The sequence below is a fragment of the Artibeus jamaicensis genome, unplaced genomic scaffold (assembly GCF_021234435.1).
Source record: "Artibeus jamaicensis isolate MK-2021 breed Jamaican fruit bat unplaced genomic scaffold, CSHL_Jam_final contig_1998, whole genome shotgun sequence".
Lineage (NCBI taxonomy): Eukaryota > Metazoa > Chordata > Mammalia > Chiroptera > Phyllostomidae > Artibeus > Artibeus jamaicensis.
This window is the reverse complement of record NW_026521407.1, coordinates 2,213,989-2,239,204: the sequence shown is the minus strand read 5'-3', so window position 1 is coordinate 2,239,204 and position 25,216 is coordinate 2,213,989. Positions and strand designations below refer to the sequence as shown.

General features: G+C 39.8%; 1 protein-coding gene across 1 annotated transcript in view; it reads left to right on the top strand.

Annotated features, from left to right (window-relative positions):
- The window catches only part of SKAP1 (src kinase associated phosphoprotein 1), a 264,494-nt gene that overhangs the window by 46,150 nt on the left and 193,128 nt on the right, over positions 1 to 25,216 (top strand). The window contains exon 3 of the mRNA XM_037149888.2: positions 9,819 to 9,844. Within this exon, the coding sequence (XP_037005783.1) occupies positions 9,819 to 9,844 (26 nt within the window). The remainder of the gene's footprint in view (positions 1 to 9,818; positions 9,845 to 25,216) is intronic.

Sequence of the window (25,216 nt, the reverse complement as noted above, 5' to 3'; positions counted from 1 at the left end):
CCCTCGGAGAAGATGGGCACAAAGGGACCAGTGCGCTGGCAGACAAAGCAGTGGCATGTAGCAGGAGGAGTGTGAGCAGAGCCAGGGAGGACCTAAGGGCTGGGGTTCAAGCAGGGGGCTAATAGGACTGGGTTTGCATCTTAGGTCATTAGGATAATGATGGTGCTAATGACATAACAGCTGACTTACACCGAAGGCCTGCCAGGTGCCAGACCTAGCGCTCAGTTCTTCTGTGCATTATCTCAGTTACTCCTCCAAGAACCGTACGAGGCAGGGATGATTGATATTTCTAGTTTAAAGATGAGGAAACTGGGCTGCGGCTAAGGTCTCACAGCTAGGAGAGGATCTGGGACTCCAACCCAGACCTGTCTGCAAAGACTGCTCTTCACAGTAACTGCTCTTCCTTCTCCATCCTCACTGAGGAGAACGGGTCAGAGAGGAGCAAAATGGCGAGCATACCGTTTAGGATGTGTTGTATTGATCTAGGCGAGGCCTTCTGAGGGTTTGAACGAATTCAGCACCTGTAGCGATGGGAGGAGATAAAGAGATATTAAGGGAGTAGAGTCTACAGATCTTGGTGATTGATTGAATATACATAGAAATAGAGAAAGAAGTAAAAGGACGATTCCTAGGTTTCACTTGGATGTATGGAGATGTCAATCATTGAAACATAAGGATAGGAGAAGTTCATGACTAGTAGGACAGAGGACAGTCTTGAGAGAGAATTGTAGAATAATACCTCCCATTTTTGAATATTTTAATTGATTGTGAAAAGTATTTAATACGTGCAGACACTATAGTCAAGTCTTTAGCCATTTACTTCTTCCCTGGCCAGCTTGAACTCCATGAGGTGACCCTCCAGTCTCCCTTACTCTCTTGTCCTTACATCGCACAAGCCTAGAAAGATCCTAACCTTGGATCAGTTCACCTGTCCACCGTTGGTGCTCTTATACCTGGGTAGCTAATCGGTGCTGGAGCAAAATACACAACTGGATTGCCGCCGTAGGAAATCTCGGTCTCCAACCTCAACTGAACCCTTCCTAATGCCCGGAGGTCATATGCCCCGTATCAGCAGGCTCTCCAATTTTCCTCAGTGTTCCCACCCCAATCCATAACAGTATTTATCACGTCATCTCTCATTCTTGCATGACAGCATAGCCTTCTTCACAAGGTAAAACAGAGGCTTTTGTATTGGAACCCACGCAGAATCAAGCCCTAACCCCTCCTTAAACACATCTGCCTTGGACCTCTGCCACCTGCTCTGATGGGCCTGGCCCCCTTCTGCGTCCTGGGCCTGGCCTCTCTGTGACCCCTCACCACCCGCCACCCGCCCCTGACAAGCATCTTCTCTCTGATCCCAGATCCTCCCTCAGCAACCCTTATCTGCAGGCAGTAAGACAGGTTCTGGCATTAGCCAGACCTGGGTCCTTCTGCCCCAGTTTTTACCTCGTGTGTGTGTGTCTTGGGCCAATCGCATCACTCTGCACAATTTGAAAATTTCAGCCAAACTGGCTCACGGTTCAGGCTTTCTGTGCTTTCAGTCCCTCACTGAGGATCTGGCGAAGAATGAAGATTTATTAATGTTTGAGAGAATGCAGTCTTCATAACTTGAGATATAGAGGGTATGTTGGCATGTTAATATTGAGAAATCTACCCTGCCCAGATGAGCTCTAAGAACTAGTCCAGCTTAAATTTTGTCTGCTCTGTAACATTTAAACATGAATAATGTGACCATGTTTATGACAAGGAAAATGTCAAAAGAAATTTTCAAATGAGTATCACGTTTTCACACCTGCCCCTGATCCTGCACAACATAAACTGGCAGCTCCACAATGCGGACTTTTAAACTTCTATGGTGCAATCAGAGGACCTCTCCATGCTTCATTTTTCTCGTCTGTAAAGTGAGGGACTGGATTACATGCCCTTCAGTGTCCTTCTAGCTGTAAAAGTCAATGAGTATATGGCCCATATTCACAGAGTCTTGTAGTTATCTGTTATTCAGTAATCAGATCATTAGGAGTCTCCATGGTCCAACAGTAGCTATTTCTTGAAGCAAGCAAAATTAGATTCCAAGCATCAACAGTGACAAAAATAACAGAGCACGGCCCAAAGGGATTTCAGCTTAAAACATGGTGATCAGCTGGAGCTCTTTGTGCGTGAGCGCTGCCTTGTTTTCCCCAATACAAGGAGATATCTTTTGTTTGGAACCAAAAGATATCTTTACTTTCCTCTTGATGCTCTATTCCCAGCCTGCTCCAAGTCTATTGTCAAATCTCTTGTTCCTGCTACTGCTCTCCAGCAGCTTCCGAGACTGCCTCCCAGCTTCTCCCCCCGCCCCGCCACCAGATTGCACATTTCTGCTGGACTTTATTGTAATAGACATCATTCCCTGTGCTTAAAAACAAGCAAGCAAAGCAACCAACCCTTCAGTGACTCCCTTTTATCTATAGAAAGGAACAAATAACAATCTAAACCCTTACCTGACATTTAGGGTCTTTTATTTTGCCACAATAGACCTGGCTAGCATTTGAAAAAATACTTCATCGAGTTACATTTGGTTGCCCATTACATGCAGGGAATATGGGGGTTGCGTGGACATAGTACCACAATCAGCAGTCCTGACGCTAGAACCAGGGGAAGGAATAGTGGAATGCAGGTCCCCAGTGTTCAGTGAAAGAGCGCAGTTACTGACTAATCAAGAAGAGCTCCCAGACTGCACAGTGTTAGTACCTGGTGGGGGGGGGGGGTGTCCGATTGACCGTAGCAGGAGTTTAATGTAGTGAAAGTGATACAGAAGATTCTACCGGGAAATAGGATTTTGTTCATTTTTGAATTTTATTTCTTCTTTTAGTGTCTGGGAATAGACTTCTAAATTTTTTTTAAGTCATGGTTAATACTGTGAACATCAGATCATATTGCTTGTTTATCATTTAATAAAAGTTGAATTGTGACTTCTGTTTTGAAAGTAGGAGAACACTGAGTTGCTTTCAGGAGTGGGTTTCTAAAATGTGTGGATATAGACTCAGGATCATGAAGAAAGGTCACATTTCGGAAAGGAACACAGTACTTTTTATGGCAGGTTCTTCTATTACTTGAGTTGAATGCTTGTTGTTTATTATTGCCGTAGTATTTGTTACTTATTGTCTTAGATTGGCACCTCTTCATGTGTGAATATGCCATAATTTAGACTAGATCATAAGCTTCTTGTGGGCAGGCATTAGATCTTGTACTTTCATGGATTGAAGGGACTGGGACTAGAGACTCCAGGGACTTCCCATTCCTGCCCAGCACTTTCCAAGGCTGGTACCCCGATGTCTGGGCCCCAGGCCTCTGATGCCCCCACCAGATGGTGCTCTTTTCCCATTTCTGTTCTTGAGTATCATGGGCCATAGTAGCCTTTGCCACTTGCCCATTCCCTCTGTGAGGTAGTGGATGGAACACTGGCAGAAAGAGAATTTGGAGTCAAGTGACTCTTAAGTGAAAGGAGAGGTTATAGGAAATACCTATCGTGTGAAGATTATTAGCATTGTTCAGAAAGCCCATTTCCTTGGACGTAAGTCGGTTTCTACCATGGTTCCATAGCTTAAGGTCAATTGCAAGGGTTTTTCTAGTCTTATCAACATGCCATTGAAATGCTGCTCAACCAGGTGTTCATTGAGTTCTAAGATTCCTTTTGTAATGCCAGAAAAATACTCCAGTGTTCGTCTTTCTGGTCTGTTTGGAAACATCCATGACCAGAGAATAGACATGGTCAAGAAGGAAATAGAAGATGTGTTTGGACATCGAGTATTGCAGAAATCCTATCTACTTAGAAGGTACCACTGTTTTGGTACAAAAACCGAACCTTAAATTTAGACATCCTTAAGTCAGCAAGAAGAGATTTAATTTAGTTTACCAGGTAGCAGGAAATACATGATGAGCTTTACATTTCCATAAGTCACAGGTAAAATAACCCTTTTGATAACTTAGTTGCAAAAAATTTCATTGAGATGTTCTAGATTTATGACATTACAGATGTTGATGTTTCTAGAGAGCTAGTTTTGAAATGCTGTTGCAACCTGATTCATCTGACCTGGAGGGTCTTCTCATTTTGGAGGGAGAGTTATTGATGGATATTTTTTGGAAATCTAATGAGGTTTCTGGACTCTTTTTTTTTAAAGATTTTATTTATTTATTTTTAGAGAGGAAGGGAAGGAGAGAAGAAGAGAAACATCAATGTATGGTTGCCTGCAACCCAGGCATGTGCCCTGACTGGGAATCGAACCGCGATGGTGTGGTTTGCAGGCCTGCGCTCATCCACTGAGCTACACCAGCCAGGGCTGGACTCTTTTTCAAGGGAAAAGAAAACACATATTACTTTTCACTTATAATTTTAGGGAGTCCACTTATCTCCCGAAGCTCAGCTGTGGACTGACTGCAAGTGAAAACCTCTGATCTGTCCACTCTGGGACAGTCGGCTGTCTAAAAAAACAGTTGTCCTTTCTCTCAATACCAAGTTTGTTTTCTGCATTACGGCCAGTGGAAAAATAGTTAATGTGGGATTTATGAGCTTGCATTCTGGAAGCAAGCAAACCTGGGCGCAAGTCTTGGTTCTGCCACTTAACAGCTACAGAATTTTGGTCAAGTTGCTTGTCTCTCCTGAGTCTGTTTTCTCATCTATAAAATGAGGAAGGTACAGTACTGACCTCACAGGATTGTGATGAAAATTAGATAAAATAGATACATGCAAAACATATACATAGCACAATGCCTGTACTAAGTACCGAGTATGTTCATTGTTTTTATTATAGTCAGGAAATGGAATTATTTTTTCTTCCTAGATAGTTTCAATAATATGAGGATAGTTATGGTTGTTTGTCTTACCTCCTCAATTTATTACTGCAGTGCCTGCTCTGACGCTCACTGCTAGGGTTGGAAACTTGCCCGCCTCCTTTGCTAGCTGTGGGCGAGTCATCTCATCTCTCGATGCCTCGGTTTTCTCATTTACAAAATGGGTGTAATAATAAGGTTAGAGTTGGAGGAGAAGTGAGTTAATGTAAGAGAAGTGCTTACAACAGTTTCCAACAATATGTTCAAAATATCATAATATCATTATTATTTCTGTTACTACCGTTACTATAGCTGCTGCTCCTCAAGATTCCCTCAGTACAGTGAGTTCAATTTCTTTGTTGTGCCTTTCCTTAAACTAAAGTTCAAGTTAAAGTTGAAGGGGATTGAAAAATACAAGCCTCCACTGCAAAATAAATAAGTCATGGGAATGTAATGTACAACGTAGGGAATATACGCAATAGCACTGCAATAACTTTGTAAGGAGACAGATGGTTACTTATTGTGGTAATCACTTCACAAGATACATACATAAATGTCAAGTCACTGTGTTGTACATCTGAAGCTAACGTACATCTGTGTGTCGATTATACTTTAATATTAAAAATAAATTAATTAAATAAAGTTCAGTAAAAACCTCTTTAGTTTACAACCACGGGTTGCAGACTTTGCCTTTGCCTTACGTGTAATGTGACCCTCAATTTTCTAGCTTATTCTGCAGAGTAGACTTAATATCGTGAACTTTTATGCTTCCATTTTCACTTAGGAAGCTTAAGAAAAGATGTATTCATTTTGATTGAATGGGGAGACAATAATCATCAATATGGTTTCAGCGCTTTCTCCCTGCTCATTCTGTACTTATCTTTTTCCAGTTTATAATCTCATTTGCATGGACCTGATGATGTTGAGTGTGGATATTGCTGAGGAGTGATAGCTTCCCTTTCATATTGAAGCCGAAGCTTCAAAGAGAAGAGATTAAAGAAGTGTTTGTTATCTATCTGCACAGGCCTGATATGAAATTCTCAGAGGCTTTTAAGATAAACACAACTCTGTGTGTTTGTATGGGTTTTTTTTCTTTCATATACTTCTATTGTATTCTTTGTGTTTTGGTTCAAAATTGCTAGTTTCAGACTTGTTGGTGTCTCTGGCTAAGGGATGATTGTTTTTAAAGTAAAGGGTACAAACTAGAAGGTGTCGGCAGGATTTGACTAAATGCCTCCTAAAGCGTGTGGAATTCTTTAGTGTGGAACGTCTTTCCAGAGAGTGTGATGAAGGCCACCCATAGGAGACGTTTCACAAGACAAGATGAAGACCTCAAGTGTGTCCTGCAGAGACTAGTCCACGGCGCCCTCCAGTGAAGGATGAGGTTGCTCACCTTTTGGCCTTGGCTTTTAGAAGTATCTTCTGTGAGCTGTGGGATAAAGGTGTGTGTGTGAGAGAGAACAGACTTTCTTTAGTGTTTGCTAATTAATACTTAGAGTAAGGGGAGAGGGGAAAGAAGGTAGCAGGACAGCTCCACACCTTCTGAAAAAGAAGGGAGCTGACATTTCTCTTTGTGGCATCCCATGTCCGCTCTACACACGATTTTTATTTACGGAAATAGTTCATGGCAGTGTCATCAAGAATAAAGCAGATTCTGCTGTTTAACATTAAGATAGACCAGCTACTTTATTTGATACTGTTAAATCTAACCTTTCTTCATAATCAGCCTCCTTAAGACACAGCTACCATGGGCAGAAGTCCACTCGGAGTGTGTGTGGACTTATCTTCTTAACTAGAGAGAGGAGCCAGAAGACCAGGGGCCCGTTACAGTAGGAAGGGAAGGGAATTGAAAATCTGCGTGAGAGTCCGAATGGGGCTTATGGGGGAGAGAGGATGAAAGAAGAGGCTGAAGTCGTTAGTAACATATTTTACCTATTTAATGAGTTGGCCATTTAACTGCGGCCGCCTGGCTAGGTGTTTTCCTGGGTAATGCGCGGTTATCAAAGTTCCTGCCGTTGCCATCGTTCGCACTTCGGAAAGAGGAGGGCTCACAGGCCCTTGCGTATGCTCACACCCTAATTTCTATTTACATCGATTTAGAGGTTGGGTAATGATTGGAATGGGGGTTACAGCAGTGCCTCCGAAGAAGCTGGAAATTAGTCAGAGAAGCTGTCAAATACCTCAACCCTTTGATGATTAGCTTGAGTAGCTGCATTTGGCAGAAAGGAATTTTATGGAAAAGTCCTCACAGCAGCCAGGTGCAGAGTGGAACCCCACTGTCTGCTGAGCGGAGATTGACCCGTTGTGCCATCGCGCAAATTAATACGTATAACTGATTTATAAGTCATGGCCAGCTCCTGTTTGCATGTTCCTACCTCCACACGGGTGCCTCCCCAGCTGTTGCAACTTTACATTTCCCCACCCTTTCCTCCTCTTATTCCCTCACCCCTTTTCCATTGCAGATGTCAGAGCCATCCTGAACTCCCCTGCCATCTAACCCAAGTATCTTACATTTCACTTCACCTGATTGCCAGCCCGGAGCCCTTCTAGGAAAGGAAAAAGAAAGGCCAGTCGTGAGGTTGCTTCTCCACCTCCTCTTCCTCTGATAATCTACCATCGATTTATCTCTGGATTATGGCAGCATCCTCCCCACTAATCTTCCTCTCTATTTCCTTAGCTTTTTACCTTGTTAAGAAATAACTTTTACTGCTTCTAGGATTCTCTCCTTCATTTTAATTTTGGCTAATGTAATGATGATGTGCCTTGGTGTGTTCCTTCTTGGGTCCAACTTCTTTGGGACTCTCTGAGCTTCCTGGATTTCCTGGAAGTCTATTTCCTTTGCCAGATTGGGGAAATTCTCCTTTATTATTTGTTCATATAAGTTTTCCACTGGTGGCTGTGCCTTTCCCCCTTCTGGTACCCCTATAATTCGGATGTTGGGGCATTTAAAGATGTCCTGGAGGTTCCTAAGACTCTCCTCATTTCTTTGAATTCTTGCTTCTTGACTCTTTTCTGTTTGGCCATTATTTGCTTTCTTCTGGTCCACTCCATTGATTTGAGTCCCAGTTTCCTTTTCATTGCTATTGGTGTCCTGTGCAATTCCATTTATTTCAATTAGTTTCACCTTCATATATTTGTCTAATTTGTAGGGGCTGGAAAGAAGTATTCCAAGTCATGAAATCCAAAGACCTACAACCAAGATTGCTCTATCCAGCAAAACTTTCATTTAGAATGGAAGGGCAGATAAGGTGCTTCTCAGATAAGATCAAATTCAAGGAGTTCATCATCACCAAGCCCTTATTATATGAAATGTTAAAGGGACTTATCTAAGAAAAAGAAGTTAAAGAAACATGAACAGTGAAAGGACAACAAACTCACAGTTATTAACAACCACACCTAAAATGAAAGCAAACTAAAAGGACAGCTAGATCAGGAGTGGAAACATAGAAATGAAGATCTCAAGGAGGGTTAGCAACAGGGGAGTGGGAGGAGGAGAAGGGGGGAGAAGGTACAGAAAATAAGTAGCATAGACAGTAGATAGAAAATAGAAGGGGGGGGGCAAGAATAGCATGGGAAATATAGAATCTAAAGGACTTGAGACACATGGTCATAAACTAAAGGGGGGGTAATGGTGGGGATGGGGGGTAGGGTGGAGGGGAATGAAGGGGGGAATAGAACAACTGTAACAGCATAATCAATAAAAAAAATTTTAAGAATTTAAAAAGAAAGAAATAACTTTTAGATACTCACTGGGCCAATGTTTCTCCCTAAAATAGGCACACATTATTTCAGTCACACATATACTAGAAGACACACCATTATAATCTAGGTATTGCCCTTTGGTTAATCATTTTTGGGTTATGGATTTGTTTAAGAATTTGATAAAAACTGTGACTCTTTAGAGGGAGGTAGGGAGGGGGTGGTCACTCCTGAGAGGTCAAGATGAGGATAGAAAAATGCTCATTCTGTTGAGTGGCATGCAGGTCTCCATGTCGCCAGCAAGAATTAGTGAGTGGTGATTGTAGGCAAAATTGGAGCACGTTGAGGTGTGAGCGGGAGGTGAGGAGATAAAGGGAGAAACTGCAGACAACACTTCTGAAAAGTTCACTGCAGTGTGAAGACGAAGAGGACTGTAGATGGAGGAATATGAAGGGGCGAGGGAGGGTTTGCTTTCTTGTTGTATTAGCATGAACACTGGTGAAAAGGGCCAAGTTGAGAGGAAGAGGTTGAATATACACAAGAGAAAATCAATGTAGAAATACTACAAGGCTCCTGTGAAGACAGGAGGAAATGGAGTCCAGAGTACAATAGACTTTTGTGGGTAGCCACCAGATAAAACATTGTTTCTGTGGGGGAAATGCAGTTCAGATTCCAGATGAGTAACTTACAAATGGCCCTTCCCACCATTGCCATCTCGTTAGTTTTAAGACTTCGATGGTTATCAGTTTTGCCAGTCACTTCCCAAAATGAAAAAGGAGATGGCGGACTTCGAGAGACACTAAAATGTTCGATGACCTTTGAGTCAGTTGTTCATGCTTCATCTATAAAGTTAAGAATTTAGGCCTAGAAGTATTGGAGGATGTGTTGGGGGCAATGTTTTGGTTATTGTGACAACCAGAGGGGCCACTGGCATTTGATACCCAGGACCAGTGATGCTGATTGTCCTGCAATACACAATGCAGGTTGTCACAACAAAGACCTGTCCTGCCCAAAGCCTGCAGGGTGCCTGATGAGACACTCTGGACCATAGCTAGCAAACTGGTCAGGGCATTTCCAGCAGTGCGGCCAGAAATATCCAGGGGGCTATGGCGAGATGAATGCTGCTTTCGAGCCTTTGAGAATCTTCAAATCTCACGGACAGCCCTTCGGTTTTTCTCAAAGTGGGTGGTGGCTTTACCTAGTTAGGATTCGGCAAGCAGGTTTGCCGGCCGGGGGCCAGAGCTGCCGCACGCCAACCCATCTGAAACATACAGGTTTGACTGACCTCTGTTCTTTTCCTTGTATTTCAGATACTACTGGGATTTTCAGCCCCAAGGTGAGTACTCTGACTTTTTATGGTTTACACTAAGAATGTGGAGATGATATTGTTTACTTCTGTCCCTTCTAAATAAGCCTCTTCACAGAGTGGCATTAGCCATTTCCGAGGAAAGTTAGTGGAGTGTTTAATTAACCTTCGTCCTGCTGGGCCCCCTGCCCTGCTTTTCAGCAACAAGAGGCTCTATGATGCGTCATCTTTCTGAGTGGATTGGTGCTAGATTATTTTATAGAACTGAAGCGATAATATGCTTTTATTCCTTGAGCTTTGTTAGATGCCAGTGGGACCTACCAGCATTCAAGTAAAATGGTGGCGGCCAAGTCCATAATAAAAACCCTGGGAGGGCCCCAACTCAACTAATCCTTCATTTGCTCCAGAAATAAATTCCGGTGTGTTACCTCCTCGGTCACAGCGCTCTGCCACGCAGCCTGCCTGTCTGGCAGGAGAGAAATGTCAGAAATGGAGCAGTGTTGAAATTCCCACTAGAACAGTGTTATCACATTTTAATATGAGCCTCGCTGCAGCCTCCATGCTTCTAATTACTTTCAACCCATTGTTTCCCTGCTTTTGCTTGATGAACCCAGCATCTGGCGTGATTCTAAAAAGTACAGCAGACAGCTGTGTGCAAGACTTAAAAAAAAAAAGGATGGGGCTGGAACACATTTTTAAAAGGTCCAAATTAAAATATTTCCTTTTCAGAATGCACGCTGTTCGAGGGGGCGCGTTTAAACTGTGTGCGGTCCGTCTTCTCAGGGCGCTGGTTCAGAATGTCAGACACATCATTCTGAATGTTAATTGTCTTATTAGAAGTGAACGTTTTTATCTTCTCAGATAATCACAGAGAACAGTAAATCAAATTTATAACTGTGAGTTATTTTGCACTATAACTTTTTAAACCAATTATAAACTTTTTTCATTTTTTTTTTACTCTTCATATTGTCATGGTAGCCTGTTCCGGTGAACAGTTATGCCTTAAAGAAATGCAAATTATAAATGAGGATACTGTGTTTAGTAAAATTTTAATTTTCCTAGCTCATACTTTGTTTTTGTGTGTTTCAAGTGTTTTAAAAGTCAACTTTAACAAATAAAAAAGTATTTTTCAAGTTTCTTAGAAAGTCACACTATTTCTAGTATTTTAAATAATATAATGTGTTTTTACAAGATACATCACTGTCCTAAAGCATTTGTGGCTAAAAACATAGATTAAGATAAAGAATTATACGTCATAATGTAGCAGTTTGCTTTGTAAAATGTGAGATGTGCTATTCAGGGCATGGCCCCGCAGTTCCGGGTTTAACAGATGTTAACCTAAATCCACAGGGGCCAAAACACAAATGTGAACTGGCAGAAATGAATGGAACTGTGAGGATAGAATTAATTACCTAAAGGAGAAATAAAGAATTAGTGTCAGAGATGTGATATAATAATATGTTGGGAAGAGAAAATAATTTTGGGGTCTAACACAAGAGACTATCTGGGGCTAGAAAGACAAAGGGCTCGTGTTACCAGAGTCTTGTAACCGTCTCCCAGCACCGGGCAGCTTCTACTCGGCCTTCCTCTTAGAGGGGGGGCAGAGCAGCCAAGGAGACAATCGAAAAGAGTTTATTTAGAACAGAAGACTTTTTGCTTCTTGACCATGGTTGAGTGTGTGTAGCAAAGTCTTTGCTCATTTGGAAAGAAAATGTAAGGAAAGATCAAGTAGAAGAACCCATAGCCCTGTGTCTTTCCCCCAGCCTCGCTCCTCCTCAGACATTCTTTTTTGGGGGGGAGGAGGGAGAATCTTTTACCTTGCCCTTTTGATCAGGTCTTGGCTCACTGTGTGCTTCTGAAACAGGGAGAGTGGGTGCAAGTAGTAACAGGTCTGTATAAGTTTCTATACCACAGTTTTGGATTATGAAAAGAATAGGAATATATAAGAGAGAGATCAGCTGGCAGAACAATTTTAAAAGCCCTGGAAAACTAGGTGGTATTGGGAAGGGAGTGAGAAAGCACAGAATGATGGTCCCAAACCTTCCTAGCATTTTTATCAATGGCTGGATCCCCTGTGTAGGAATACGATGGAATGAATTTTACCAACTCTGCACACTAAATACACATTTGTGTCCGTCAGGATATTTGCACTACACCAGAATCTGGTGCTTGGGAGAAAAATGGTCCTTAATTATAAAAGATCCCTTATCTATAAAGCCCTCTAGTAGCAAAGGTGTAAACATCTGTTTATGGTGATAATTCAGTACCATGTACGGAAGGAACAGCCTTTAGAGGAGGATGCTTGCCCACACAGCAGAGAAGGATTGAAAGCAAAGTTTTTCTTATCAGTCCCAGGTTTTCCATTCAATCCAAGGTTTAATGTGCTGGAGGAGTAACCATTTAATAGTATTAGGGAGGGTCTTATCCCTGTTCTTGAAAAGAAACATGAATGGTAGAGAGAACATAAATGTTGAGGCTTGACAGACCCAGGTTCAAAGCCCAACTACACTATTTAGGTAAAGGTCATTTGACCTTAGCAAGTTGCTTAATCTCTCTGATCCTCGGCTTTCTTACCTGTAAAACAGGGATGTGCCAAACACTGCGATAAGTCCTTTACATGCATTATCTTATTTAACCCTCAGAACATCCCCATGAAATAGATGCTATTAATATCCCTATTGACAGATTTGTATACTGAGGTACAGAGAGGTTAAGAATCTTGCTCAAGGTCATGCTTCTCAAGGATTCTAACTTGGTCAGTCTAATTCTATAGAACACATTAAAAAACATATATATATATATGTATATATATATATGAACATTTATTGAGATATAATTCACATATCACCCTTTTAAAGTATATGTCAGTGGTTTTTAGCCATATCAAGTTCACCCTTTTAAAGTATATGTCAGTGGTTTTTAGCATAGTCACTGAGCTGTGTAACTATTGCCACTATTAATTTCAGAACACTTTCACTACCCTGATAAGAAGCCCTGTACTCGTTAGTAGTTCCAGAGTCCATACTCTTCACGACTAAATCTTACTGCTTCACTGCAGGGTTGTTATGTGAACTAGTAGTCATAGGGGTAAACCCTAGCACAAAACCTGGACATTGTAAACAGTAAGAAAATGTAGTTTAAACCTATGATAGTGTTAATGGTAATTCTCTTCCCCTCAACATTTCCACCCAAATTTTCTTATTGGTCCAATGTCAACTTCCTGAATCATGTTCATTAAAGAAGAATGAAACACAGAAAAAGTAAAACATAATCAAAATATTTATTACTTACCGGAGAAGGGACATAAATGAAAGGCCTCTTTTAATGAGCTCAAGTATGATTGGAGAACATGGGAAGGCCTTGTTTTTATTTTTAGTAAGACAAGTTGTGCTTCCTCTAAGGACTTTTTGTCTACTTAATTTTTAATTTAAAGTTGCAAAGAAAACTCACTGGATTCTTTACCATAGAACTTGTACCATTTCAGCAATCAGACGACTCAAAGATGACTGATCAGACATCTTAACAGTAACACTGGTTCTGGCCTTTAGATAGGATGGCATTATCATTTTATGGCATCAAGAGAACAGATACACTTCATTTAGTTTAGCTTCCCCTTTGGTAAAAGAAGTTAATTAGTGACAATTATTGTTTAATCAAAAATTTAAATTATAACTTTAAATTTAAATTTCATTGCAATGAAAACATCTTCATAATATTAGAAAAATTGGACCTAGAGCCTTAAACAAATGATACAACATTTAAATAAATTTTTTTAACCATGAAAATGTTTAAGTATATATAACAAAATCCTTTATTTTGTTTTTTTGGTCCAGGGGTCACTCACATTGCATTCGTGATAGTGGTAGATACGGGCCCGTGAAATTTCTTGCCACCTTGAAGACTCTGCATGGGTAGCATAGAGGGTTTCCGAGAAGATTATTTAGTATATTTCAATGTGAGAATTTTTCACTGCATGAATACTAAAAAGCTTGTTTTGAAATGGCAAGCCTATATCCCTTGTCAAAGTAAATTTATCCCTAAAAATATAGCTTGCCAAAAGCAAATAGTGCAAAGCAAGTGAGGGAAATGTTATTATAAAGCCACATTAACTATAGATTAAAAGAGATTTAAAAGAAATATCGAGTTATATGTGGACCTTATTTGCATCCCGAGTCGAACAATAAAAAGTGGTATCTATGAGAGGATTGGAAACTTGAACACTGGCTGGATGCTTTGTTATTAAGGAACTACTGTTAATTTTTTAGGTGCGACAATGGTATTATGCTTATTTTTTAAGAGTCTTTATCTTAGAAGAGGTTTGCTGTGATATTTAAAGATAAAGCAGCAGATGGCTGACATATTATTCAAAATAACATGAAAGGGGAGAGAAAAAAGTAGGGTGGGGCTGTGGGTGAAACCAGACGGATCACGGGTTGAGTCTTCTGGGAGCTGGACGATGTGCACACCAGAGTGTCTCACACAATTTTGTCAACTTTTGTACATGTTTAAAATGACTCGTAACACAAAGGTAAAAGCAAAAGAAATCCAGGTTAAGATGAGTAAAAAATGTCACATTATACTTTTATTTCTAAATGCATAATGCTTTATGCATCGGACAAAAAAAGTACATAACATAGTGAGCTTTTTTTTTAAATGGTTCTTTTGAGTTTAGTGTTTTATGTGATGAAGGAGCACAGATGGGCTTTGAAGTCAGACCTGAATTCGAATCCCTCTCCTCTACCCATCAAGCTGTGTGAGCTACGGCAAGTGACGTGACCTCCTCATCTACAAAGTCTTGCTAATAACATCTACTCAACAGTTATTATGAGTTGTTATGAGTTTCGGTTCGATGAATTCATGAGAAGTGCTTGCCACTTGGTTGGCACTTACTAAAGTGGTAGCAGGTATTATTTTTACGTTTCAAAGTAGATCTGTGCAAGTGAATCCACAATATGTACTCATATTTCACATATCTTTTTTTTTAGAAAATTCATTCATTCCAGCTGAACTCTGATGCGCGGCCATGTAATTCACCATGTATAAATTTGTGAGGTTTGCATTTGAAGGATTTGTGTGCAGAAGTTTTTATTGGTAGGCCCTCCAGAGTTTAGATTTATGAGCTTGTTGCTCTGTGATGTCTGAGACATGTTGAATTGAAGCATGGATGTCACTTAACTTCTTGTCTCTGACTATCACATACTTGGAGCATGTAGTTATGACAACTACAAGAAGCAAACCATTAAAGCAGCAGAGAAACACCATCTTTGCACTAAAAAAGGGAGAGAAGGGTTTCCCTTTGAAGTTCAAGAGAAGTGTTTTTGAATTAATGGAGTGCACAGTGATTTTACTAAGTTTATTTATGAAAATACTCTTTGCATTCATGCCAAAAGGTTTTAGCACAGTTGTAAGTAGGATTTATACAAAGAAACACAGCTCAAATTTATGATGTGTTTGCAAATGTAAGAAAAAGTTTGAATTTACAATATTTGTAATTTATTGTTAAGTATCTTTCTATCACTATTCCTGGAATGCTAATATTTTATAAACAGAAGTGTTGGTTATGAACCTAGAATAGCCTAACCTATACTACTTTTAAAAAAGAAATCTTTCAGAATGCTTTCCGCGGCTTTTGGGGGTTTCGCGGGGGGAAGTGCACAGAGGACAAATACTCCTGCCTTGGCTTTAGCCCAGCCTTTTAGCATCAACAATCTTGACAGCTGCTTTCGTGACTTGACTTCCTTTAGGCCTTTCCCCCTTTCCTTATTTGCTTCATTTTATACAAATTAATCTGTAGAAAGTAAATATACACACAAATTGTTTTTGAAGTTAATTACTGACTTTGATACCTTTTCAAATATTTTACTTCCTATACGTCTACTGGTTTTTTTTAAAGAGTGGAATAGGCATATTTCAATTAATGCACTGTTTTGCAACTACTGTCAAAGACAGATTTTAAAGAAATCAATAGACCCACCCTGGTTGGTATGGCTCAGTGGACTGAGTGCCAGCCTGTGAACCAAAGGGTTGCTGGTTCGATTCCCAGTCAGAGCACATGCTTGGGTTGCGGGGCCAGGTGCCCAGTAGCGGGTGCAGGAGAGGCAACCACGCATTGATGTCTCTCTCCCACTCTTTCTCCCTCCCTTCCCCTCTCTCTAAAAATAAATTTAAAATCTTAAAAAAAGTCAATAGACTCACTTTTTTAATGTTAAAATTTTCTACAACTTTTATGTCATTTGTAAATATCCAATCTTGGAATAGCTGATATTGATAAATAAGAAAAAGAACTGACTTTCACAGGGGTGAAAAAAGAAATCATTGGAATCAGGTGCGGCTTCCTTCTGTGTTCCCTACACAATATATTACGTACAAGGATGTTTATTATACATTGTTTGGAATAGCGGAGGCTCCAAACTGCCTAAATGTCTAGCGGTAGAGGACTAGTTAAATAAATGATGTCACATCCATTAATGGAATGCTAAATAGAGTTTAAAAGAACATAATACGTATATATTTGTAACATGGAGAGCTCTTTCCAAGGCTAAGTGAAAAGAGCAATTTGCACAAACGTTGTACAGTTTGTCCACACACACATACACGTGTGTTTGCTTTTATTTGTGTGTAGAGTGTTTTCAGAGGGGTACGCATGAATCTGTTAACAGTGGTAACCTCTGTGAGGGGTTATCAGTGTGAGTGGAAGCGAGATCTTCATTATTCATGTCCCTTGGTACTATTTGTATTTTTACCACACGAATGTATTCTTTTTAAACTAAAATTAGTTAAAATGAAAAATGATACAAATCTATATGTGCTGATGTGGGGCGAACTCAAGGGTAAAGGATTAGGAAAAAAAGCAGAGTACAGAACAGAACAAGTGCTACTATTAGTGAGAGAGAAAAAGACGTGCCCCCAGACACATGTTATGTTCAGGTAGAAAGCTCACGGGACACCCAAGGAACTTCACAGTGGGTGCCTCTGGGGAGAACAGAGAGAAGGAAGGGAAAGACGAGCTCTCGTTATGCGTCTTCTATAACATTTGTAACTTTTGCTCTGGATATGCTTAACTTTTTTTATCTAAGAAAGAAGTTTACAGAAAACCCTTGATTTGACACAGCACTGAGCTCTTCTTCAGTAGAATCATGATTTGATATTGTCATATCAGTTCCATGTTTTTCCTCCTTAGTTATTAATTTTTGCATATGAATTTATGGGCAATACCCTGATGATGGTAAAAATTAGCAGCAGCCTCTGTTGTGTTCCTGGAGAACCAGCAGCATGTAGATGTGTTGTGGTACCACTTAAACACGAATTTAAAAGTAAATAATAAAATAGTATCATATAATACTCATGCTGACTGATGAACACCTTTTGTGCTCTCAGTATTTTTCCGTATATGGTAACTAAAAGTTTATAGAACCTCTGATTCTTGTCTTGATGTAGATGACAAGGAAAATCAAGTAATTGATAAATTAATTACCATTTTAAGTTCATTTGACAAGTCTAGGAAATTTTGTTGAGACAAAAATAGCACACACTATTTCTCTTATATAGTGTTATCCCTAGTACAATGCAGAAAATTAAGTAAGCAGTACAGTTTCTGAACAGAGAATTTTGGTATAAGAATTAGTCTGCCCCAGGAATTTAGCCGCTAATGAATTTCCATGTTCTGGACACAAAATGTTGAGAGAAAATGTGTGGCTAATTTGAATACAGTTTTTGTTTTTGTTTTTGTTCTCTGCTTAAAAGGTTTTTTGTTCGTTTGCTTTTGGTAAATACAATAGGTTAAGCTCTTGGACTTGGAACGCGGTAAATTTGTTTAATATTTGGAGGCTACATCATGTGATGGTCGAGCCCAATTCTATTTTAATGCATTAATTTTATACTATGCTGCCCATCAGCACAATTCTCTTGGACACTTCTTTAATAGTTACTGTTTACCAGGAAGGCTGAAAGATCGCTAAAACAAGAAAGGAACTACTTCATTATGGATAAGGAGATTTACATGATGTATAAAATAAAGCTTCCGATTGCTGCTGACTCATATGAGGCTGACGGTGGAAACTTTGAACCCATCTGTCCTTGGCAACTGATGTGTATTTAACACTTGCCAGCCTGAAAAGTTCTTGGTCACAATTCATCTCCAAAAGGCATTTTCCCAACCTTCAAAAGCGATACCACTTACCCTCAATATTTGTGCAGTTTACTTGTGTTAGTTACAACCCAATAAAAAAGGACAAATAAACTAAAAAAATAAGGAGGTACTCTTCTGTTCCAAAAGGGATGGAACATTGAACAGAATTGTAGGTAGTGAGAGGTGTGGTTGTTGATGATGTTGTTACACAGATGTTATTTTCATACATGAACAGGGGTCCCTGTTTGGGGTGGTTTGGGGGTATGGAGAGGCTAAATCTTGTCACCCTTGGCCATGACAGCTACAGCGGTCTGGGAGGTCTATATCACAAAGAAAACTCACCTTTTATTCAGTAGTTAAAACATGTCTTACATTTTCAGGCCTACTAATCTTACCCATAATCATTCTTTAGTATATATTGTTTCATTTTTACTGCTTGGGTGTTTGTAAAACTTTTCTTATAGTTACTCATAGTCTGGAGAGCATGGGTCTCATTCTAATTTAGCAGGAGATATTGGCATGCAACCAGCTTTACAGTTTCCCCCCAAATGAAGTAATGCTGGTAAACTAACTGGGGTACAGAAGATCCTAGAATCCATCAGGACGAGAAGTGGGTGCTAAGGTCTTACTGCCATTTGTCAGTTGGGAGAAGGGAAAGGAAAAGATGGGAAGAAAGAGCAAAATGAAGCAATAGTAATAAAATCACTGCATTATGTGGCATTGCATGTTTTTCAAAGCGTTTCCCTATTATGAGACCTGCAGCACGAGCGTGCCGGAAGGGAAACACATTGTTTAACTCCGCCAGGTCGGAGCTGTGTTTGGATGTGGAGCGTGCTGGTTCATTTTCTGTGAAGCAGTGTCGAAACACGGAGGATCTGAGGAAATCAAACAGGAGGTGCTGGGAAATATTTAATACATTGACCTGACTAAGCCCAAAGCGGTTGTTATTAAATTTTGTAAGCATGAAATTCATGCCAAAGAGTGGTATTTTAAAACATCACCGCGACAGCACCTGCTGCAGTAAATCTGAGCCTTTCTGTCCGACCCGCACCCTCGTAAACAACTCTTTGACCGCACTTGGCTTTGTCTGTTGGTTTCACACCTAATGTGACTACTAGTATGACTACTACTTATCGTAATTTATACTTTTTATTATAGGTTTACTTTACTGAGGTAAAAAGAATAATTTATGGCGCGCGCCATAAATCCAAGGCCTTCAGTGTGCTTTGCCTTTGAGTAATGATGGTAATTTATAAAGCATGCAGATTTAGGGACTGTGCAGCTCAGTGGATTAGAACAAGAGTTTAGTAATCAGACAAGGTGGGGTCAAAGCCCGGCTCTGCCACTCTTGAGTCACTTATGTGACTGTGGGTAAGTTATTTAATTTCTGTGTCTCACTTTCTTTATCTTCAGCTTTGGGTTAATAACACATCACAGGATTATTCTGAGGATTAAATGAGATAGTAGTACACAAAGAGTCTTCACCCAGAGCCTGTACCCAGTAGGAGTTCAGGAAGCTATTGTGTTTTTATTGTTACTATCACTGACTCTCTCCTATAAGTCAAAACATGTTGAAAATTTAGCCGAACCGCTTCATGGCAAAAGATAAAATACTGAGAATATGGTGGTCCAGGGAAAACGGGACCATGAACAAACAATTCCAAGTTGTGATTGCCTGGTTGTCATTTGGTAGATGCATTTATTTTACAGTATATTCATCCACGTATTACCAAATACCTGCCTGGGTTTACATGTTTTGAATTCTGTCAGATGCCACTATTATTGAAAATACACTAACTCAGCAGGCTCCGTTTTAGGAGCAGTTGAACAATAACAGTGGTAGATTGGATGCGTTAGTGTAACGCCAGAATGATTGCTGACGGGCTGTAATTTGCTTTATGAAGTGTGTGTTGTCACATACGCAATTATCTGGTTTATATTTGTGGCCGCCAGCCTTCCAGTTTGTTAATGTCCAGGAGTTATGCCTTTATGTGGAACCTAGAAGGGTTAAAAATCTCAACTCTTTTTTTTTTTTTTGTATGGGTGGGAGAGGATAGAGTGGGAGGGTTTGTATGGTGGCTACCTTTCTGGTTTTTTTTTCCTTTTTAAGAACTAGGATGATGCTACACGCTGCAGCCCACCCTACTGGTCAAAATGAAAAACTGCATCATAAAGGACCATTTCCTTGAAGGAGAGGGGAAAAAAGAACTTTTCAATTGGCTCCCACAGGCATCTTCCTGTCCAGCCCACCACTGACAGATGCAGCTCATTTTGGGAATATTACTCAGCTCTGCTGCCCTTTTGGTTATTGGATTTACAGGTGTTGAAGCGATTGTGCTCTAAGTGTCTGCTCAGTTTGGTTCCATTTCTGATCATTTAGGCTGCGCTTCTCTGTGCAAATGGCATCCCTAAGTGTCCCTTGGCAGTTTGTTATTCTTAGCATGATTATATGATTAGTAAACAGGGTTCTAAGTTAGCAAAAACTCAGTTTGGGGCTCCATATATCTCTTGTACACTCAAGATCTAGTTGGAGAAACTTTTTAAAAGAATGATAAATGGAAACTCTCTTTACCCGACCCATCATTTGTTCTGTAGATTTAATGACATTCGGTAAGTACTATTACACTCACTGCCAGGGCCTTGGAGGAAAAAAAGAATATTTGTACATTGAGTTATGGCTAGATGTAGGAGACAAAAGGAGAGATGGGCAGGAAGTCAGACTGTACAGAACAGAGAAGAATTTGAGACCTTCACTACGTATGGATTAATCACGAGAACTAGCCACGCAAATCCAAATGGGTATTTAGAAACCAGTGAAGCCTCTAAGACGTTCTGTGGGGAACACCATATATTTTCTAATGCATGAGTATGTGCAAAAGGATGTGTAATCTGTAATGGAAGTGTCGGCAGAACTTTAGTTTTGGTGTTGCGCATATGCTCCATAATATATCTACACGTGAGTCACAGTTCACATATACGGACACGCATTTACCCAGCATATTTCTTCAGTGGGTGTTACATCCGATAATGCAGGTGGGTGGTTGCGATCAGCAATAATAAGCTGCAGTTTTGCTAATCTTACCATAGTTCAGCTTGGGGACTGCATTACTGTTAAATTGGTCCATGAAAATTTGGCAATATTAATGCTATCAAGCATGAAAACTAACTGGATTTGGATCAGGGGCTTTATTTATAGCATTTCATTTAGGACTTATTAGTTTAAAGGGGGAGCTGTGTGTCTCATGGGTTCTTAAATATTCAATAGAGCCAGAAGTCAGGCGTTCCCGTACAACAACAATGTAAACAAAAATAAAAAAATTAAAGACAAGTCTACATTAATTTTTATTTCCTTGTATTATCCAAAGATGCTTGATGAAGTAATAGCAAAGCCTACAAAGTTTTGAACCATACCATGTAAACGATTGCAGGTGTGAATAAGCCTTAATCATAGCTCACAGTGAATGGAAAGAAAGTAAAAGATGATGATCCTGTACTAACATGGGGAAAGTCATTGAGCCTTTATATACTGAATAAGCAAACATAATTATGTTTCATCTGTTGTTTGTTATTCTCATGGGTTGTTTTTTTTTTTATGCTCAAACTACATTCTGTCTTTGTTTCATTTCCTTCTCGTTTCTTTGGTGAAATTGTCATTGTGGCCTGTTTGTCGCTAAATAGTACCTGCAGGTTTAGGATCAGATGGGTTTGCAGTGAGCCAGCCTATCGGGCTGGCCAAGAAGTTCATTTGTTTTTTCCTGTAAATGGTTCTTAGTAGCGCTTCGCTGTCTTTAACTTCATTTAACTCCAATTTTGTTAGATGGCATTGTGACCGCTGTCATATCAGCGCGCCTTTAAAACTTACCAAAATTGGTGAATTTTTGTGTAGCCATTTTGACATTGAAGATGGGAGAAAGTATGCAACATTGTTAGCATATTATGCTTTATCATTTCAAGAAAGATAAAAATGCAACCGAAACATACCAAAAACGATCTGTGCAGTGTATGAAGAAGGCGCTGTGACCGATTGAACACGTCAATTTGGTTTGTGAAGTTTCATGCTGGAGATTTCTCACTGGATGATGTTCCATGGTCGGGTAGACCAACTGAGGTTGGTAGCCATCAATCAAGACATTAGCGATCAACATTATACCATGCGGAAGATAACTGACATACTCAAAATATACAAGTCAATGAAATTATGGATGAAAATGAAAAATGTGTCTTTCATTTCACTGGAAAAAAACTGTAAGGACTTCTTGGCCAACAGTTACAAGAGGAACATCATCATGGTTCATTTTTTCCCCCCGTTTTATTTGGAATCGAATTAGGAAATGAAAGTTTTCAGCAGTTTAATTCACTTCTCCATAAAGTTTATGGAGCAGCCACAGCTGGTTGAATCCATGGCAGAAAAATCCAACTTCTAGTGGCCGAGCTATTGTTTTAGAATTAAGCGGGCTGGGGGTGGGGGGGACTCATTAACGGTTAATGAAAACACAGGGAATAAAAACAAATAGCACAGAAACCCTAGCAAATAATTACCTTACACCTAACACAAAGCTGCTTTATCTTTCTGCTCCAACCCTAAGAAATTCCCAACTTATCACTCTGTGGAGCATGAATAAAATTGAGTTTGACTCTCAGGAAAGAACACGAGAGAAATATCCCCCTTATAGGCCCCTCAGCACAATACTCAGTGGAGAAGCTGACACTGAATATACTAAGGAGTGTATCTGGTGCCCAATTCTTATGACACTTAGGATGGAAGAGCAAATTACCAGTTAATAGCGGGTGAACCCTTGATATAGTTCCCCTAGATCTTGTTTAGAAAAACAAAGAGAAGAGACTGCAGGTCATGGATGTGACAAATGGAGATATTGTATGTTGGAATATATATGTCTGTATAGAAACACACTGATTCTGAGTGAGTTGCAAAGGGAAAGTGTGTCTCTAGTGACAAGGGTTCCTGCCTGTGAGAAAAACACTCAAAGCGAATGGAGTTCTGGGCCCTAACTGGAGCTGCTGCGTGGCAGTGTCTGTCACTATAGTCTGTGATCGTTTATATCTGGTCCCACCGGTGTGTGGCAGTGGCCACTGGGAGCTGCGACTATCAGACCTGAGCTGTAGATGAATCACTTGCAGTTATGTTTTAGCAAAAAATGATGTCATAAACTTAAGCACGAAATGGCCATAGTAATTGCTGTTTCTTCTATGAAACTTTTCACCCATGCATCGTGGGTGGTTGTAATCATTTTAATGACACAGGAGTGTCTATTTATATGGTGTTAAAGGCGTTTTTTCTGTGTGTGCCCAAGGGAGTCGGGCCACTTGATATAACACTAAAAACACTTCCAGCAACATTTCTATCGTCGGGAACTAATTGTGCTTGGGTGTAAAACATATTTTCAGATGTTTCCCCCACTGTGATCAGTTTTAGTGCTGACCTTAGCTCTGTTTTTGCTGCATTCAGCTGTGTACCTTTACTGTTGTATGCTTTATGTTATGTGCTTTATGGGGTGTGGTCTTGTACTTGGCTGTTGAAAGCCCACCTTGGGTCACTATGTGACCTTCCCATCTGAATTCAGTCAATCAGATGCCAAATCCAGGGAGATATTTGGGGTGAGACTTTAAAAATGGAAGCTCTAAATATAATTGGTATAGATCCTGGAAAAAAACAATAAAAGGACATTCATGGAAAACCTGGGGAAATCCGAATAAAATCTGTAGTTTAGTTATCAGCAATGTACCGATGTTAATTTCTTGGGTTTGACAGATACATCCTAGTTACTGATGAAGTTAACTTTTGGTGAAGCTGGCTGAAGAGTATACAGGAGATCTCGGTGCTATCTTTGAAATACTTCCAATACATCTAAAATTATTCCAAAATAAAAAGTTCATTAAAAAAACAACAAAGTCCATCCTGATCTGCTTATTAAAAACAAATAATAAACAAAAGAAAACTAGGACGCTAGAATGTGTGAGAGTAGATTTGTCAGGTTTCTGAAGCAAGCAGAAAACTGTGAGTCTAGAAAGAAACAAAGGACTCCTGGACATGGACAACAGTGTGGTGATCGCTAGGGGTAATGGAAAAAATACAATAACGATTAAATTAAATTAAATAAAAAGAAAACTGTGAGTCTAGAATGGTAGTTGATAAATAATGTTCAGTGTGTCCTACAAATGTTGAATGTTGCATAGCAACCCAAACTATTGCTTTTTTAAAAAATGCAATTAGATTTGGCTCAAAATTTTAAATTGCTTTACCTTCACAGCTTACTTTCAGGTTCCCTGCCAGGGAGTCTATTTAGATCGTGTTGCTAATAAAATTTCCGTGGATTTGCAGCAGTGATGCAAAGTTTAAGTAGTTTAACCCTAAGTCCCGCAGCTGAAAATTTCATAGTGATTCTTTAAGCATAATCATAAGCTTTATATCTTGATCAGTAACCTAGTAAAGGAGAGCATTTCTTGTGACTCTGGCTAGCAACCCCTGTATGAAATGTTTTTTCCTTTTAATTTTACTTTTCTTCTCCACAAAACTTCACAGTTCATCTCTAAAATGCCGTATCTGCAGGTGATCTACCCAGTAATGGGCATCTATTTACCTGCCATAGATCACAGAAGAGTCTAGATGCGACCATCTCATCTATGGAAGGAGAAGGCTACAGCCGTTTTCCTTTTATTATTTTATATCCTCCCTATCATTCTAGTTTAATTGTAGGAAATAAACCTCTAAAATGAGGCAGTACAGATTCTATGTAGGTTGTTCGGTTTCACTGCTCCCTGGTTGAAATCCAGAGCCAAAACGCTCCAGTGTTTACTGAGATTAGCATTGGTGATTTCCTTTGGAAATTGATATTTGAGATAATATTAAATTCAGTTGAAAATCCTCTTTTCATGTTCGTGGAATGAACTGAGCAGCTGTTGGTATCCTTTTGTCAGCAGAATGTACCTCTGTGTAGGGGATTTTAAGGAAAGCCATTTGCAACGCAGAGCCTCTTCTTCCGGTTCCTGAATGAGCGAACATCCTCCATCTGAACCTTTTAAATGATCATAATAGCATGGGCCACTTCTACAACATGTAATTCAATGTATGTCGAAAACACCCAAAAGAGATTAGCATTGTTTTAATTGCATAATTCAGTATTGTATATACATTACTTTTTATCAAAGCCATTTTACAGAACAAATATTACCTTCTTAGGCCTTTTAGAATTCCTAGGAGGTTGGTTGCACAGGCTGTAAACTAGAATGATATAGAACTTTCTTAAGATTGCACA